At 45.2% G+C, this 18015-nt stretch overlaps 1 protein-coding gene across 3 annotated transcripts in view; it reads right to left on the bottom strand.

Moving 5' to 3' along the window:
* The window catches only part of SNX19 (sorting nexin 19), a 42182-nt gene that overhangs the window by 7053 nt on the left and 17114 nt on the right, over window positions 1–18015 (bottom strand). Inside the window, exon 9 of one of the 3 annotated variants that reach the window (XM_027772685.1) lies at window positions 17634–17714. The exons of the other annotated variants lie outside the window; for them this stretch is intronic. Within the exon in view, the coding sequence (XP_027628486.1) occupies window positions 17678–17714 (37 nt within the window). The 3' untranslated portion in view covers window positions 17634–17677. Of the gene's footprint in view, window positions 1–17633; window positions 17715–18015 lie in introns of those variants that run through there. 3 annotated transcript variants of the gene reach the window in all.

Below are 18015 nucleotides of genomic sequence, written 5' to 3'. Positions count from 1 at the left end.
TCCTGCTGACAGAGCTGCTAGCTATGGTGTCTTGTCAGGCATGATGAACATGTAATCTGGAAGGAAAAAATGGAAAGCCCAAACCAAGAAAATCTCTACCAATACCACCACCGCCCCAACTGCCAGGCCCCTCACACAATACCATCTACAATTTGTGAGCTGTGGCCCACTCTCTAAGGAATGCTTTATTACTACACACGGTGCCTTCCTAAGCCAGCAACAGCCAGATTCAGGGATTTGTTCACCTTGCCCAGCACCCAGACAGAGCTGAAGGCCCACAGGTTCTTGGTAACGATGACGAGGGTGGGGATTTCCTCGTGCCGTGATCTTCCCTCCACTCCATCCTTACCTTACTTTCCTTTCAGTCTGTCACCCTTTTCTGAAGGGAAGCTCTATACAGACCACCATCTGGTCTAAACTGCATTCACTGCCTCCGCCCTGCTCAGTCTATCTGGAATCTGAGCTAGAGCAGGGGAGACAGAGATCAGCCTAAGAGCACAGAGGTTGGCCCCTCGATCTATTTCCCGCGTTGCCTTTCTACTCTTAAAAATGGAACGGGAAGACTGAAAGAAGATCTGTGTCCCTGTGGCCTTCTTAAGCGAAAGGAGCAGAATTTGTGTCTGGAGTCCCATGACTCCCAGCAGTTTTTCCAGCCTCGGTTTCTGGAACCCAGTGTTCCCATTATTGCTAGGTTAACAGAAATCTAAAGTGTCAAGGTGGATACACACGCGACGTCCCTCCCCCTGTTTATACTTATAACAAATCATTTGCTAAGTACAAATTCTATTGTTTATGTAATACGAGATGCATGAGGTAAATATGCAAAAATAAATATGGTGGAGAATAGCCTCAAATAGCATCCATTTTATTTTCTATCACTATTTCAGTTCTGATATTTGATTTAGAGATATTGCTTTCTACCATGCTACCTTTATTCCAAGTTAAAGAAGAAGAAAACCACATCTGTTCCGCTAAGCCATCTCTAAAGTACTCAGAGCCGTCCTAGTAAGGGGCTCAGAAAGAGCCAGTAAAATGACAACAGAAAAAAACAAAAAACAAAAACAGGGGCCAGCAGGTGATGTGATGGTTACGTGTTGGAATTCCCACACGGCCGACTGTGGTTCAAATCCTGGATCTGGTGGCTTGCTTTCTCCCTCTGTCTCTTTCTCTGGCAAAACTTATGTGAGCAATAAATAAATAAATAAGATAAATAATTATTTAACAACAACAACAATGGAGTGATGGTGAGATACACAAGAACTTCCTTGTGCCAGGCATGGAAGACGGGAGGGGCTGGGGCTTGCCAGCAGTCGGGACTGCATGTCTACACCAAGTTCAAGGAAGATGGTCTACACAGCTACAGAGGGAGGTGATGCAATGGCTAAAAGGAGAGAGTTTAATGCTAGGGCTTAAGCTGGCCCTTCAAGGTGAGCAAAAGGTCATTTTCCATCAAAATAGTACAATCAAATCTCAAAAGTAAGAGCAGGCTTTAGAGACCATGTTTAATCCAATTAGCCAAATCCTCCTTGCTTCTTTTCTGAGTTGCCCTGGCTGAATGAGGAAAGGTCTGGAATCAGTGAAAGCTTAATGGAGAGGAGAGGAAAGGGGAAGAAGGATAGTGAAGTCATAAAACAGAAGATAATCTTAATAGCAGTAACGGTATTCTAACAAAAATGCCTGGTGCAGTCTAACTGAAAGACTGCTACCTGACTGCTACCTGTCCACTGGGCGGAACCTCTGTAGACAACTCTGACCTCATCGTAAGGTACCAGATGCAGTTCAAAGGAAGAAAAAGAAAATTAGGTGAAGGCTTCTGCCATTCTTGATAGCCCAGAAGGAGATCAGAGGTACTGGTTCACTTGATCATCACCCCCAGCAGGGGTTCCAATCCCGGCACTGTGATGTTCCGGCCTGCTGATACCGTGCCATGGGGCTGCCCTGGGCACTGAAAATGCTCCGTACATCCTGCTCCCTCCTTGACTCCGCACACCAGATGCTGGCTGCGACCATCAGAAATGTCTCTAGGTATCGTCACATGTCCCACTCTCCACCCCACAAGGACAAAATGGCTCCAGGTGAGAGCTGCTGCCTTAGAGACCTGAGTCTCTTGGAAATAATGCATCGGGCTACTTTCAGTCATTTTAAACGTGGTGTTTGTGACGCAAGTGGGCCAGGCAGCCTTAAAGGCCATGTAATCTGCTTAGTTTGTGACAACATTTAAGGAGAAAGGTGAGAACAGAAAACAGTGCATTTGGGGCACTTCTGTTTCACGTGGATATACATATCTGATATACATGTGTATGGGTGCCCGTGGGTGTATTCATCGTGAGCAGCAAGGTAGTGTGTATTTCTTACCATAGGCTGAAGCCTGAACAGTCTGCAATACGCTGACACAGTAGAAAGACTTAGGAGTTCCAAGAGAAGGGGGAAAAGCCCACGCCACATTTTTAGCTTCCTGGAACACTCCTCCCTCCACCCACCCAAGCACCCTGTAAAATGTTCACAGTGGCATGACCATGAACACTGTGTTCTGAACCCTGGGCCAGCACATTACTGTGAGTACTGGCTCATCTAATCAGTAGCCCCAATCTATAGTGTGGGAGAGAAAGGTCGTTTTGGGGGGTGATAGTTAGATTTAGGGTATTTCCCATTGGACAAGCTGTTTTTTTTTTTTTTTTTGCCAATTTCACACCTGATAAAAGTAACACTTCTTTTCCCTCTGATTTCTTTCCCAGGCCTCTGCCTTCCTGCAGTGGCTTCTTTGTTTATAGATAGTCTGTCTTCCTCCCCACCCCTCACCCTGTCAGCACTCGGCTCTGGGATCTCAGTCCCACAAGTGGCCAGACTCAGTTACCCAGCTGAGACTGAGAAAGCTCAACGTTGCTGCCCTCAGATTGTGTACCCGGTCACTCTCCTTCTCTGCCCTGTGTGGGAGAAGAATGGGGGAATGAAATCCCAGGGCATGCAACTCTGGCATCTTCCTCCAACGATTATTGTGAAATCTCAAATGGCTCAGAGTCCACACAATTTCTCCTTTGATTTCTGTTTTCATGTTTTAAATCACAGATCCACATCTTTGAAACATGTGCTTCAAAGGAAGGCTTGATGCTGCCTTAACAGCAAAGTTTAAAAACCTGAGTTATATCTAGCCACGGTTGTGATGAGGAATGTACAAGTTGTAGATGAGTATAGACCTTAAGGACGGACGGGCTCTTAATCAAGGAAGGCACTCAGAAATCATCTGCTGAACTGTAGAGGCTATCTTCCCCGGTCTCATCAGTTCTGCATGCATGAACGCACAGGGTGCGTTACAGCAGGTGGCCTACAAGAGCACACAACTTGAGAGATGGCAGGAAACCTAGTATCTTCTCCGACCTCCTTCCTGTAGCTGAACTGCCTTCTGTAAGACCGTGGCATAGACTTACTTACAAATGTGATGAAAAAAACTGAACAGAGTAAGATCAAGAGCAATACTCTATCACTACAAATTTCTATTCACAGGCTTCTGACCTGTGAGTTTAGAAACTTGGGCTTTTAAATTAGTTCTGCCATCTATTAGCATTGTGACGTTGAGAAAACTGCTTTAAGTCCTGAAAAGGATCATTTTAATTCATTAGAGATGTTTCGTAAACACTGGCAACCCACACCTGTTTCCTTGTAAATTCTTGGCGTTGGTTGGTCCCAGCTACCCTCCAGAGCTAACAGGCACTAGGTCAAACCTCTTCTAAAAGACAACACTTTAGACTTTGAAATTCAGCTGTTCCTTCTCCCTTAAGTCTCTTCCGTAAGCTATCCATCTGTGATTCCACCATCCTCAAATCTGGGGACACTCCATGAACGCATGGCAGATGGAGGAGAGCAAGGAGCCAGTCCTTATCCTGGTTCCATCCTCTGGGCTTGTCACTTTCTTATTCTCTCTTGTAAATGGAGTGCCCAGAACCAACAATCCTGAGACAGGACCAGATGAGTGCCGAGTACAGGGGGTTAGTGCCTTCTATGATCTAGATGTTATACTTCTATTAATATAGCCTGAAACTGCGCTGGGGCAAACATGCCAAAGCACTGATTCATACTGAGTTTGCTTATAGCCTCAACATGAAACTAAACCTAAAGCTACATATGTTATGTTAAAAAAATCACATGCCCCTTGGTGAGGAAGCCTAGTCTTCCTCTCCTATGTTTGTGCAATTAAAGAAAAACATAAATGATCATTTATAATATTCATTTGTACCAAAATCCGTCTTGTTGATTTCAGATGATCTTTGTAGCCTTTCTAAATCTTTTTGGATCATGAGTTTTGTCATTGAGAGTATTAAATGCTCCTCTAAAATTAAAGTTACTTACAAATTTGATGGAAAAAAACTGAACAGAGTAAGATCAAGAGCAATACTCTATCACTACAAATTTCTCTGTAGGTTAACCTCAATTTATTAATTCTCTTGGGCTAAAGACATTCAACTAACCATGAATCACTTAAAAGTACTACAGTCCAGGTCACTATGTCCATCCTGTCACGTGAATATATGGCAAGAGTTTATTGCGATCCATACACAATGTAACTACCCTATTTTACTTTCATTGAATGCCCTCGGAATCCTGCCAGAGAAAGAAACCATGTTAACCAGGGAAGACACGTTCCCACCTACTGAACCCGCACCATTTTAGGACTCACCATTTTTCTTCCAGAGGGTTCACAAAACATCTACTTGGTAATGTAATAAAGAAATTTCCAGAGACAACTGTTAAGACTCTTTCTCCTTTTTTAAAAAAGCAAGTTAAGTTACATGTGCTCATCTCCAACCCTTCTCCAAATGGCAGTATTTCTGAATAGCCTTAGATCTCTAATGTTAAATGGAAATCCTCATAGTTTCATGGTATAGAGTTCACCTAGGCCAGGTACACATACTTCAAAGACAAGTTAATTTTTTTTTTAACTTTCATTCCTATTTTAGCATTCATTTCTACTTTAAACATATTTGCTCAATTCTTCTTGTTAGACCACTTTCCTTGACAATAGAAAGAGCCTAGTGAACAACAGATCTAGTCATTTGTGTCTGAAGGAATAAATGCTTTCTCAATGTAATCATTTGATACCACAGTATGGGTCCCCAATAACTCACCTGTATTTTCTTTGTTCTTCCTGACTTTAACATGTATGAATTTTTTTTTAAAGACTCCCTAATATTTATCCACAAATGCAACTCCCTCTGAGATTAAGCTTTCTGGACACCATTCCTATTTGTTCCATCTTATTCTTATTGCATTATTCAAAATGAGTCCCCTCTCTCTATTTTTAATATATACTCATTTAGAATCTGATCTCAGTTAACTACCTTGGTTTCATTTAATGCTGATTCTTTTTTTTTTCCTCATTGGAATTACATGTTTGTTTATTCATTTGCTCAGCACATAGTGTCTGAACTTATAAATGTCAAACAAATAAGACTGTAAGTTTTTGAGGATAGGGACCTCACTCAGTTCATGCCGACACCTCCTTGAGCATTTACCACCAGAGTGCCATTCATACAGGAGCCTTCAAATATCTGTGAAAGAATCAGTCCTGTTTCAATGACACTTTCTGTTGTTAAATGTTTAAGTTCATTTGTTACCACAGCATATAAACATGATTATCTTTTACCTCATTCTCTGTTATATTCTCCTATGAATTTTGGTACCTCTCATCTAGACCTGCTTTCTTGGGTGTCTCAGCTACATTCCCCACTATCCAGCTTTAACTGCATCCGAAATTTTTTCCAACTTCCTCCTTTTCACTGGGATGAGGAGGCTCCTGCCAAGTATACTCTTTCCACTCTTCTTGAGTTGTGCTCTGCCTGCAGCCAGGAATCCACCATATGAATTACCATATGCCACTGCACAGAAAATGTTAAAACCTTCCCTTGGTACCAACTATTGGGTTGTTGGAAAAGTCATGACTCATTTTTGCATAGAAAAACAGAAACATATGTCATGACTTTTCTGAAGATCCAATATATACTTAGTTATGAATTCCTATTCCTCCTTTTACTTTTAGATAGAAGAAAAGATGAAAATATCATCTGTGCCTTAAGTTTTCTATCAAAAATATTCCTCACAATCATTAGACATACCACACTTCACTGGGTGTCTAATTTGTTTATACAAATCAAGTAGATAATAATTTGTTGATTTAATAAGCAACAACTGACTTTTATTCAGTTGTTAGTGAGCTCACTGAAGTATAGAATAATTATTAAGTCAGTAACTCAGTGAAGTATAGGATACTAAGATGTCCTATTAGTTATGCTTCTCAATCTACAAGGTAAAAAACTACATATGAATTGTTCTTGATTTTCTCCTTTTCTCTGCACTAATCAAACACCAATACTCACTTAACAGTTTCTATACCCAGCTATGGTGGCCCTACAGTGTTGGGTGCTGGTGCATGAGTGGGGCTGAGTGGGAGGCCCAGGTCTGATTCCTGGACTATCCTAAACAGGCTTAGTGCAGACGCATCTGTTTGTAATCCTAGCTAAGTGGGAGGTTGGGATTTTAGCATGGCAAAACCTTACCAAAAATCCTCCTTCCCCCACAAAACAACATCAAAAATAGATCCTACCTCAATACCTCATGAATCCATCATCCCTTCATCATCTCTATAGCAATGATCTTAGCTGAGCTCCTTACCACATCTTACCTCTATCAATGTAACACCTGTCTCCCTGGTTCCAACTCTGCCTCCTTCACTTAACCCTATACAGTACTACTTAATTGATGTTTCTAAAAATCTGATCATGTCATTACCTGTCTACATTTTGGAAACTGCTTTCTACCCAGTGGAGGATGATGCTATGTTCTTCAAATGACTCACGGGGCTCTCTGAGTTGGCTCTTATTAACCTCTTGAGGATCATCTCCAGTGACTCTTCTCACACATGGTCTATTCCTGGTAATGCCTTCTTCTTTGAGAGCACAAATATGTTTCACTGCCCTGCCCTGAATGCCTCAGGCCTCCTGTCTCCTGTCATTCCCCACTCTTCACATTCCACCTTTGACGTCACCTCCCCTATAGACCTTCCCTGGACCTTGGATACTTGATTACTTAGTTCCTTCTCTGAATCACGTATTTTTGTATTGCATCATTTTAACTGTAACACAGGAGGTCAGTGGAAAGTTCCCCTTGTGGTATCATGTCAAAGCTCAAAAGGTTTCAGATTTTGAACATTTGGATTTTGGATTTTCAGATCAAGGATGCTCAACCTGGCTAGAACTTCTTAATTAGGAGTGTGTACCACCAAATGGGTATGAAACTTCCTATGGTAAAGATCTGGGGCTTCAATTTCCTATTTTGATTACTTGTGCCTGGCACAAGGTAAAAAACAACACATACTAGTTAAAAAGTGAATTAATGCCACATATGGGACAAACACTGGTCTTACAACATGGCACTAAGCTTGAAATAGGCTTTGCAAAAAAGGCAGATGTTCTAATACAGAAGCAAAGAAATCAGTGAACTCGTCATCACTCATGCTTATGGAGGAGGACCATAATGGATTTAGAAAATCGTTGACATTTCACATGTAGTTATATAAACATCTGGTGGATTTATTTTCCTAATAATCTTTTGTTTAGGCTAATAATAAAATTAAACTGAGGGCTAATATGCCAGCTGTAGGTGGATGTTGCAAGGAGCACTCTGGGTAGCAAGTTAGCTGATGTAGAATTAAGAAGCAATCACGAACACCCAGACCCACGGGCCCGGCACACCTGGTTCTCTGCCTTCCTCTGGGAGACGGGGAAGGGCAGGCAGTGGGGCAGCCGTGCTTCAGATCCTGCACACTGTAAACCCTGGGGGAGAGAGACGGTCCCCAGCAGCCTAGTTTTTGTTGGCTTTCCTGGCAAATAGGCCCCAAGGGCAGAAGAGACTAAAGTCAAACAAAAGCAAAGGCGAGTTATGAGGACCGTGAGTCACACTTGTATTTTGGGAAGTGTCTCTGATGAATGGTGTGGCATCAAATTGATTCCAACCCATTATTTGAAACTAATAAGATGAGAAAAACAAAGGAAGGTAGAATGGGCAAAGGAGAAAGAAAGAGAAAGAGACAGAGAGAAACTAAAAGCAAAGGTCAGGTTACCTTTTAACAAATACAGAATGAGAGGGGAACACTTAGGGAGTCTGTGTTCTTGGAATAAATAAGATGGACTGCAAAAGGGAGATCTCTAGAAATTTTTTCTAAATTTGGGTATTTCACACCCTGAGGATTCTAACTTGAAAGTTGATCTCACAAAACTAGTGCTCCTGGGACGAGCAGTTAGCGTAATGGCTATATTGCTGGACTCCCATGTAGTCGACCATGGTTCGAGTCCTGGACCCGGTGGCTTAAACTCACGCCGGGTGCGTGTGCATGCATGCCCAAGATCCCAAGAGGAGAATGGAGGAGAAGGGATTGCAGTGTGGCCATCCCTCCTGGGGGGTGATTTCTCGCTTTCTGTCTCTCAGTCTCTCTCTCTCTGTCTGGCGAGCGCACGTGCCCTATAGCAAAAACCTCTCCAAAAAAAAGAAAAAAAAAAAAAAAAAAAAAAAAATAGTGTTCCTAAGAAGACCTCCGACCTTTTCCAGCCCTGTACCCTATTGGTATCAAGGCACTGTAATCCAGCTCTCAGAGTGTTAGGGTTGGCAGACTTTAAAAACAACACTGAAAAGCCAGACAGGTTTGAGCCTTGCTTGCGCACTTACAAGTTGAATGAGCTGAGTTCTGGCTTCTTGCTTTATAAAATGTGCTAATTCTTGTCTTGCCTTCTCTATGAAGTTATCATCAAGACCGAATGAGCATTTTTGAAAGTGTGTGTGTGTGTGTGTGTGTGTGTTTGTGTGTGTGCATGTGACAGAGAAAAAGACTCCTTGAAACTCTAAAAAATTTGACCAGATCTCAGGAACTAAATGATTGCAGGATCCTGAATGAGTTTGCATCTCATGTCTCAGTTTGCTTTCTGTAAAAATTACAGCAAAGCAAGTAAATATTAGAATGGTGAACAATTTGATACTGAGTGATTAAGAAGATTGGAGAGGGACCCCAGGGATTATGGATAATATGAAAACTGTATTTCAAAATCCCTAAACGACCTCTATGTAGTAAAGAATGGAATTGTCACTGCACAGACTAAAGGGTCCACAGTGTCTGCCTCTCCTTTCTTTGGCCCCGTGTGAACAAGGGGCGAGGCTTGTTCTCAGTCCCCAGGTAGCTTCCTTGACTCTGCCTTTCCCAGCTCAGAGGGCGAGGGCAGGAGGTGGGGGAGAAGGAAGGTAATTAAAATGGCCACCCATTTAGAAGAAAATTGAGTCTGGTCGAGGGGAAAGGGCAGGAAGAAAGGGCAGAATGCTTAGAGCTCAAGCACCAGGAAGAAAGGCCAGATACAAAGGAGGGGGGAAGGCAGTAATTTAGTGGTTGTCTTGACAACCACAGCCCCTATTGTTCCTGGTGATCTTGTTTCACAGGGAGAGTTCCTGCTCTCCCTGGACATGGAACCTCCACCTGCTCTCCCTGGGCATGGAACCTCCACCCCAGGAGAGAAAGATGGGAAGGCAAGGGCTGGAGGAGGAAGAAGCCAGAACACTGCGCTCTCTTAGAAGAGGCTGGCCTCTAAACTTCTACAGATGTTACAGATGACAGATTTAGAGCACGCTCAGCCAAGATTTGGAAGAGAATTATTCAAGACTATGTTTACATGAGCAGACGTGGTGAGTTCCCAATCATGCTATGAGAATAGCTAGAGGAGGCCGGAGAAGACTATGCCAGAGGAGAATGCTTTTTTCTCCAAAAAAAAAAAAAAAAAAAAAAAAAAAACAAAATAGTGTTCCTAAGAAGACCTCCGACCTTTTCCAGCCCTGTACCCTATTGGTATCAAGGCACTGTAATCCAGCTCTCAGAGTGTTAGGGTTGGCAGACTTTAAAAACAACACTGAAAAGCCAGACAGGTTTGAGCCTTGCTTGCGCACTTACAAGTTGAATGAGCTGAGTTCTGGCTTCTTGCTTTATAAAATGTGCTAATTCTTGTCTTGCCTTCTCTATGAAGTTATCATCAAGACCGAATGAGCATTTTTGAAAGTGTGTGTGTGTGTGTGTGTGTGTGTTTGTGTGTGTGCATGTGACAGAGAAAAAGACTCCTTGAAACTCTAAAAAATTTGACCAGATCTCAGGAACTAAATGATTGCAGGATCCTGAATGAGTTTGCATCTCATGTCTCAGTTTGCTTTCTGTAAAAATTACAGCAAAGCAAGTAAATATTAGAATGGTGAACAATTTGATACTGAGTGATTAAGAAGATTGGAGAGGGACCCCAGGGATTATGGATAATATGAAAACTGTATTTCAAAATCCCTAAACGACCTCTATGTAGTAAAGAATGGAATTGTCACTGCACAGACTAAAGGGTCCACAGTGTCTGCCTCTCCTTTCTTTGGCCCCCTGTGAACAAGGGGCGAGGCTTGTTCTCAGTCCCCAGGTAGCTTCCTTGACTCTGCCTTTCCCAGCTCAGAGGGCGAGGGCAGGAGGTGGGGGAGAAGGAAGGTAATTAAAATGGCCACCCATTTAGAAGAAAATTGAGTCTGGTCGAGGGGAAAGGGCAGGAAGAAAGGGCAGAATGCTTAGAGCTCAAGCACCAGGAAGAAAGGCCAGATACAAAGGAGGGGGGAAGGCAGTAATTTAGTGGTTGTCTTGACAACCACAGCCCCTATTGTTCCTGGTGATCTTGTTTCACAGGGAGAGTTCCTGCTCTCCCTGGACATGGAACCTCCACCTGCTCTCCCTGGGCATGGAACCTCCACCCCAGGAGAGAAAGATGGGAAGGCAAGGGCTGGAGGAGGAAGAAGCCAGAACACTGCGCTCTCTTAGAAGAGGCTGGCCTCTAAACTTCTACAGATGTTACAGATGACAGATTTAGAGCACGCTCAGCCAAGATTTGGAAGAGAATTATTCAAGACTATGTTTACATGAGCAGACGTGGTGAGTTCCCAATCATGCTATGAGAATAGCTAGAGGAGGCCGGAGAAGACTATGCCAGAGGAGAATGAAGGATGAACACGAGAAGCAGATGTCCACATTAAAGAAGCAGGAAATGCAGTGGGAGGTGTGGAGCAGAAGGACATGACCGTGATGGGCAGATCCACCTTGGTATAGAAGAGTTATCCCAAGTATTTGGTTCCAGCTTCTTGTCTACAGACAGAATTTAAAAAGCTCTCCAAGGATGAGGGAATCTACCCTGATACTAAGGATGTAAGACAGAGCAGTGGCAACTCCACAGTCTCCATGGAGCGCAAACTTCAGGGCACAGACTATGGTAAGAAAACATGGGGGAGTGATAAACTAGAGCAAGACAAGACAAAAACAAAAACCACAACACGTGGAAGAGGGAAAAAGGGTCTTGAGGAACTTGACACTGCATTTGCATAGCAAACCTCTATCCCAGAAGGGCTAAGTTCTTCCAAGAAAGCCACTAGCGCCGGCATGACACCAGAGCTGGGCTAGTACATTCCGCACCAGTTCACTCCTGCTCCCTTCCTGCTCCAGCACCGCAGTTCTCCTCGGCAGGGCTCTTGATGGAGCGTCTGAGGACGGGAAAAGGTCAAGACTGCATGCAAACAGTACACATTAATATGCAGTTGCTTCTCCAAAATCAAGTTCATAAGAAAGAACCAAACGACCTTCATCCACAGCTGAAAGCAAAAGCAAATGTCCTTGATGCTGTAAAAGGTCAACAAGACTCCTTACACTGGCCAGTCTTACACTTACCATCTCTACCTCAGTGAGATGCAGATCTAGGACTTTGGGAGCCAAAAGGGCTTGAGTGCAGGGCCGAGTAGCTTACAGAAGGTACTAACAAAATTCGGCCCAGGTGTCCAGCTGCTCTCATCACCACCAGCTGCTCTGTTCTGAACGGATCAGCTCTAGTACGGACTCTGAAAAGGTGGCACACACTCAAAGGGGCATCTTGTGGCAGTGTGCACTGCTCAGGGAAGTGAGCATGTGCTGAAGACTCGGAACAGATGGAAGAGAGCAGAAGGTGAAAGAAACTAGGTGTGTCTAGGGAGTGGGCAGATTAGTGGCCTCTGAATCATGGAATAGGAGAGCCAGTGGCTTCAATTCCATCACTCCCTGGGCAAAGAAGCTGTAATTGCAAAATAACCAGGTCTCAGAGAAGCACATGAGCATTGTTAAACCTGCAGTGCCACCTTGTGTCCAGAGGGAGAATTTCACAGAACAAAAGCTAAAAATTTTTAAAATATGCTTAAAGGCTATTTTCGTTTAAAGGTAGAACTAATTTTCCTCTTCCTCTTTCACAAATGTTTCAGTGCCTGGACTACTCTTTAGTCTGTGACAGTCTAAGTGATGCATATCTTACACGGTCTAGCTTTAAACACATACTTTTTCTATAAAACCTCCCTAACATTTACCCTCAAGTCACCTTCCTTATCCCCCAAATTCATGAGCTAGGCTATTTTAGAAAGTAACTGAGGCAAAGGGAGGTGAAGGGACTTACAAGTCACACAGGCAGTACGCCCCGAAGCCGAATTCAAATTCAGATCTGCCTGACTTCAAAGCCAGATTTGTCCTTTCCCACGTGGAAGCAAAGAGGTCCAGTGAGCGGGCTCCGGGGACCTTGCAGAGGGAGGCCACAGTTGGCCAAGAGCACCATGCTCTTTTGGAAAGGAGAGTGCCACTAGAACGGGAGATGGCCTGGAGGGCTCCAAAGAGAAATCTCTTTCCTTAGGCCCACTCTGGGACAGGGAGTTGCCCAGTTAGAGAGCGGAGTAAGCCCTGTAGGGTGGCTTGAGCTTGTGCTTCTTGTTCACTGGGACTGCAGAACCCTGGAACTCTCAGAATGACAAGCAGGGAGACCTGTGATCTTATGCATTTGTTCATTTGACACAGATTTATTAAGGGCCTTCTGTGAGTCAGACTGGGGGTATGATAGTGAACAAGGTGCATCTAACTTGGCCTCCCCCACTCTTGCACCGTCGACAATCAAGAAAGATGTATATACCTGGCTCAGATGAAAACTCTTGAAAACCTGGCACAGAATGAGAGGTCATGAGGCTGAATTCACTGTTTTTTCCCTCCACCTGCAAGACGATGCTTGCACACAGTCTAAAGGTGTCATCGAAAGGGCACGCTCTCAGGATCCCATTTGTAGAGATAGGCAAGAGATGCCAATAACTTCACTTGTGAAAAGTGGCTCTGGGGTTTAAATACCTACTGACGTTCTCTTTTTTCTTAACTCTCATGAGAACCAATTTCTGTACCTCTAAGTGTACAGGAATTTAAGAGCGCGTCACACTCAGAAGTGCAAACAAGGGACCAGCAGCTAGCGTAATGGCTATGTCACTGAACTCCCATGTAAGTCGACTGTAGTTCGAGTCCTGGACCTGGTGGCTTAAAACTCATGCCGGGTGCATGTGTGTGTGTGCCCAAGATCCCGAGAGGAGAAAGGAGGAAAAGGGATTGGGGCATGGCCATCCCCCCAGGGGGGTGATTTCTCGCTTTCTGTCTCTCTGTCTCTCTCTGTCTTTCTGGTGAGCGCATGAGCCCTATAGCAAAAAGCTCTCCGGAAAAAAAAAAAAAAGAAGAAGAAGTGCAAACAATGCACAGGCAGAGGCTGCTAGCTACCACTCACCTGCCACAGCCTTACAGAGACGGCCAGTGCCTGACAGGATGGGCTCGATGTCTTCATTCTAAGGGGACAAATAAGCGGGACAGGCAGGCCGTTCCTACAACGGGAGGATCTGCTGGGGCCCATGTGGCCCAGCTATAGGATGAGAGCTTCCTTTTGGCTTAATGGAGAGAGTAGTCCAGGATAAGCAGCATCCCTTCTCCCCAGAAAGACATGATGCCATCTGAGCACAGCCATCACTGTGAACAATGAACTCCAGCCCTCCCAAAACAGCCCGGGTCGATAACCACAGGGCCAGGAAATAACCTACAGACTTCCTTGAAGTCAGGTTTTCCTCTGTGGCACCTGTAGCACTGGCATTCTTCTAGAGAAGCTGTGTGTAGGAAGAGGTTAGGTAGACACAGCAAGCACTAGGGCTGAACCAAAAGGGAGCGAAGTTAGAGAGCCAAAGACGTCACGTCTCTGTGTTGACCACCTCTTCCTGACTGTGGATGGAAGGAGAGCACAGGTACTGTACCTAAGAGACTGCACTCTCTGGCCTTGGGGAGAACATCAGAAAATGCAGATGGAAATGAATGTATATGCTACCATTGATAGATGTGTCCCCGAGCCCAGGCAGATGAAAAGCACGAGACTGCACCAGACTGAGGCACAGGCAGTGCGGTCCAGTAGAGGCAGCTATTGGGAAAGCTTGTGTGGGGCAGAGGGGAATGCGCAGAGGGAGAAAGGGCGTGGGTTTGGCGGTTACGATGACTTAGGTGGAATCTTGATTGTGGCACTTCCTTGTTTTATGATCTTAGAAAGGTTATGTAATCTCAATATCGTTTTCTTGGTTTGTGAAAATACAGGTCTAGGGATCAGCAGATGGCGTGATGGTTATGCCACTGGACTCCTCTGTAGTCAACCACAGTGTGAGCCCCAAATACAGCGGGTTAAAATTCACGCTGTGTGTGTGTGTGTGTGTGTATGCAGGTGTACCCAAAATCCTGAGGGAAGAACAAAGGAGAAGGGATTGTGGTATGGCCATAAAGAACATGGCTGCTTACCTGCTAGAGTTAGAATCTAATAAATGTCACGACTTTTCTGTTGCAATTACCTGTGCCCATTGCCTGGCAAGCCTAAGGTTTTCATTAAGAAACAGCCATTGTTACAAGAGCCCTTGTCCACCACCTGCCACCCAGACATGCCCACCAAGAAAGAGACCTTGAAGTGGGGTTCTGCCTCGACAGCACCTGTGATTCTGGAGCCTGATAAAGAATAGGCGCTCATGGTCAGCCACAAGCTCCCCGCTGTCCTCAGGGGAGCAGCCAGTCCACCGGGACACAGCATGTGCAATGCTCCCAGACAGGCCTCAAGCCTTCTCCTGACCTTTCCTGGGACACAGTGTGAAGAGAGACATCCTTTCTAAGGAAATGACTGTATGGCTGGCACATACTTGCTTCAGTGTTCTAGGCTCACTGCTTGGCAGACGCCTTCAACCTGCGCAGACTCCCCTAAGCTGTGTGCTCTGCCTGTCTTCCTCCTCTCTGCACTCTTCATATATTTTCACTCTCCTTTGCCCACAGATCACAGAACTTTCTTTTTTCCCTACTCTTTTTGCCAGGTGATTCCATTCCAATGTGCCCTCAACACAGATGTGCATGCATGCGTATACACACACACACACACACACACACCATCTCTCCCTTTCTCACTCTTTAACTAAGAAATCCTGATGCAGATGCCAGGAATGTGCCTGCCGCCCTTCTGACAGAGGCTCTGATGCCATCTTCAGGGCCACGGGGAGGGCAAAGCCGGACGTGGGTCGTGCACTCCACTGCTGGCCCAGCTCGTATGTTTACCGTGGCACGGCTTTGGACTCCAGGCAGGGAGTGGGTCTGGCTGCTTCTCATTCCTGTACTCTACATCAGGGCTCCATAATAACCTCACCCCTTGCCTTGGCTGGATCTTTCTGCCCCAAACCGTCCACCATCAATGGAGCACAGTACTAACCCTCTTCCTCCTGCCAACCTAGTCTAGCTCTGAGTGTCTGTCCAAGTCCCTAAACCTGGTTCTGATGCACCGTTTTTGGACATAAACAGAGACTGAACAAGCTCAATGCGCTCCTTGGCTTAAACTGCTGCCCCGACTCCCCTTCCCCTCCCTTTGTCTCTGACTCCAAATAAGGAGTGCTCCTAGTTACATAATTGGATGTTCCAGCACAGAAGCTGACATAGGAGGTCAAGCACGCATGCGTGCAAGACTTCCCTTTGACTTAACAATGCCTTTTTTGGGCATCTAACTCTTCTCTTCAGCTCCCTTCCCCCCACTTTCTCCACACCATCCAACAATCAAGGGAGATTTATAAGCTTGGCTCAGATCAGAACTCTTCCAACCTTGGCTTAGAAGGCGGGGTCATGAGGTTGAATTTACTCTGTGTCCCCCTCTGCCCCCCGGCAGGCCATAGAGAGTGTGCTTATAATTTGGCAGAAGTTCCTGGAGTCTAAGACAGTTGTGTGTACAAGTCTTTTAAGGGAGCAAGAAGAGTAACAATGAGGCTGGAAGCAGAATAAACTTGTCTGCTTGGAGACGATAATGCTAGACATTAGAAATTGAGGACATTTAAGGTGGAGATGCATCAAAATCCAGGTGGCTGTCCCCCCAGCATCCCCCCCCACACACACACCCATGACCAGCTAGTGTGTTCTGAACAGCTAGAGAAGGGCAGCAACGCCCTGCCTGCTCTCTAAAGCTCAGATCTATTGTAGGAGAGAGTCCAAAGTCTACAAGAGGACGTGGCTCAGAGACCTGGGCTGCACACAGAGCAGCCACGGCGGACAGGGAGACACCAGGGCCTCACTCCATACCTCTTGTGGGGCCAGGGAGGGTTCAAGGGCGAGGGTCCTGCAGTTCTGAGTTATAGTCAAGTTCCCAGCTTATTTATTTAACAAAGCAATCAAAGCCATAAGGTGTAGTACTGCATGGACTTTTTTTCTTTTATTGCCCAAAGGCACATGTCCTTGCCAGAGAGAGAGAGAGAAGCTGCCAATGAGGCATGGCCACATCACAATCCCTTTTCCTTCATCTCTCCATCCCATCAGGACTCTGGGCACCCACACACCTGGCACGTTTTCCAGGCCTCAGGGCTGGGAGTCAAACCATAGTTGACCATGTGGGATCTAGCTCCCTCTGCACAGCGCTTAACCACTGAACTAAGGAGTCAGCCCTAAACCACTTTTTAAAAATAAAACCTGAAAACTGTCCAGGTCTCTTGCTTCCTATTTTAAGGACACTTCAAGAATGCTCTGAAACCAACACAAGATACTTGAGAAGAGGGCCAAAAGTACAACTAAAAAGATGAGAAAAACAATGTGTTGGGGAAGAGAAGATGCTCTGAACAGAGAAGGGTCAGCCTCTTCACTTCCTTCCACTCTGTGGAAGCTCAGGGTGAGGACAGTGCCGAACAGCTGGAGTCCCATTTTCATCTAGCTAATGTGAAACAAACAGCCTAAGGATAAAGTTTGGATATAAATGTTTGACAGTAAAGGATATGAGATAAAAAGTACAAAATATCATCACCTGGGATTATCTATGATGAGCAAGGACAGAGACCACAATAGCGAGGCTCTCAAAATAGCTGTAAAATTCTCCTCTTGTGCAATGTTCACACTGGCTGCATTCAAATGGACCAGCTACATTTAGAATTTGCCTGCCCTTTGGAATAGCAATGCCTTCCCATCAAACAAACCACAAAACCCCCAAAAGCGAAAAGGAAAGGAAGCCAGGGAAATTCAGCTGCATGCCCTCTGATTTCATTTATGGCGTGAGGGCACATGGGTCTCGTTAGTTTCACTGCCAGGTGGCCTTCTAGCCAGCTGACCGGAAATGTTCTAGTGGACCTGTGAATGGAGAAAGAAAAAGGTGAGCGACTCAGGCCCACTCCAGAGCTCTTCTCACTGGGGCTGTCTACTTGCTTCCAGCACCTCTTCCTACCAGGATCGCCAGCAGCACTTGTCTGCCTGGGGACGCTGCTCAAACACGTGTGGCACCTCTGTTCATCCATGCTGGAAAAGGGCCTGGGCGTTCTGCTTCCTGACGGGAGACACAGGGTGTTATGGATGCTGCTTTAATGAGCCCACTGGCACAAAATCACCTTGGCAGGCCTCATGAAGCCTTCACTGTTTTGAAGCCCAATTCTGTGCAGCTCAGGAAGACGGGTATGCCAGGAACTGGTGACTGACAGGAGGAAACTGCTTTGGGGTGGGGTACCCTAAGAGCATACAAACTGGGACTAATTTTGAGCCCCTAGCTGGAGGCATTAGAAACAGAAAATACCCTGTACTCTCCTTTTCTTTTTTTTTTTTTTGGAGAGATTTTCACTGTAGGGCGCGTG

This window comes from Tupaia chinensis, unplaced genomic scaffold (genome assembly GCF_000334495.1).
Source record: "Tupaia chinensis unplaced genomic scaffold, TupChi_1.0 Scaffold000292_1, whole genome shotgun sequence".
In the NCBI taxonomy this organism is placed as follows: Eukaryota; Metazoa; Chordata; class Mammalia; order Scandentia; family Tupaiidae; genus Tupaia; species Tupaia belangeri.
This window is presented reverse-complemented; position numbering and strand designations above follow the sequence as displayed.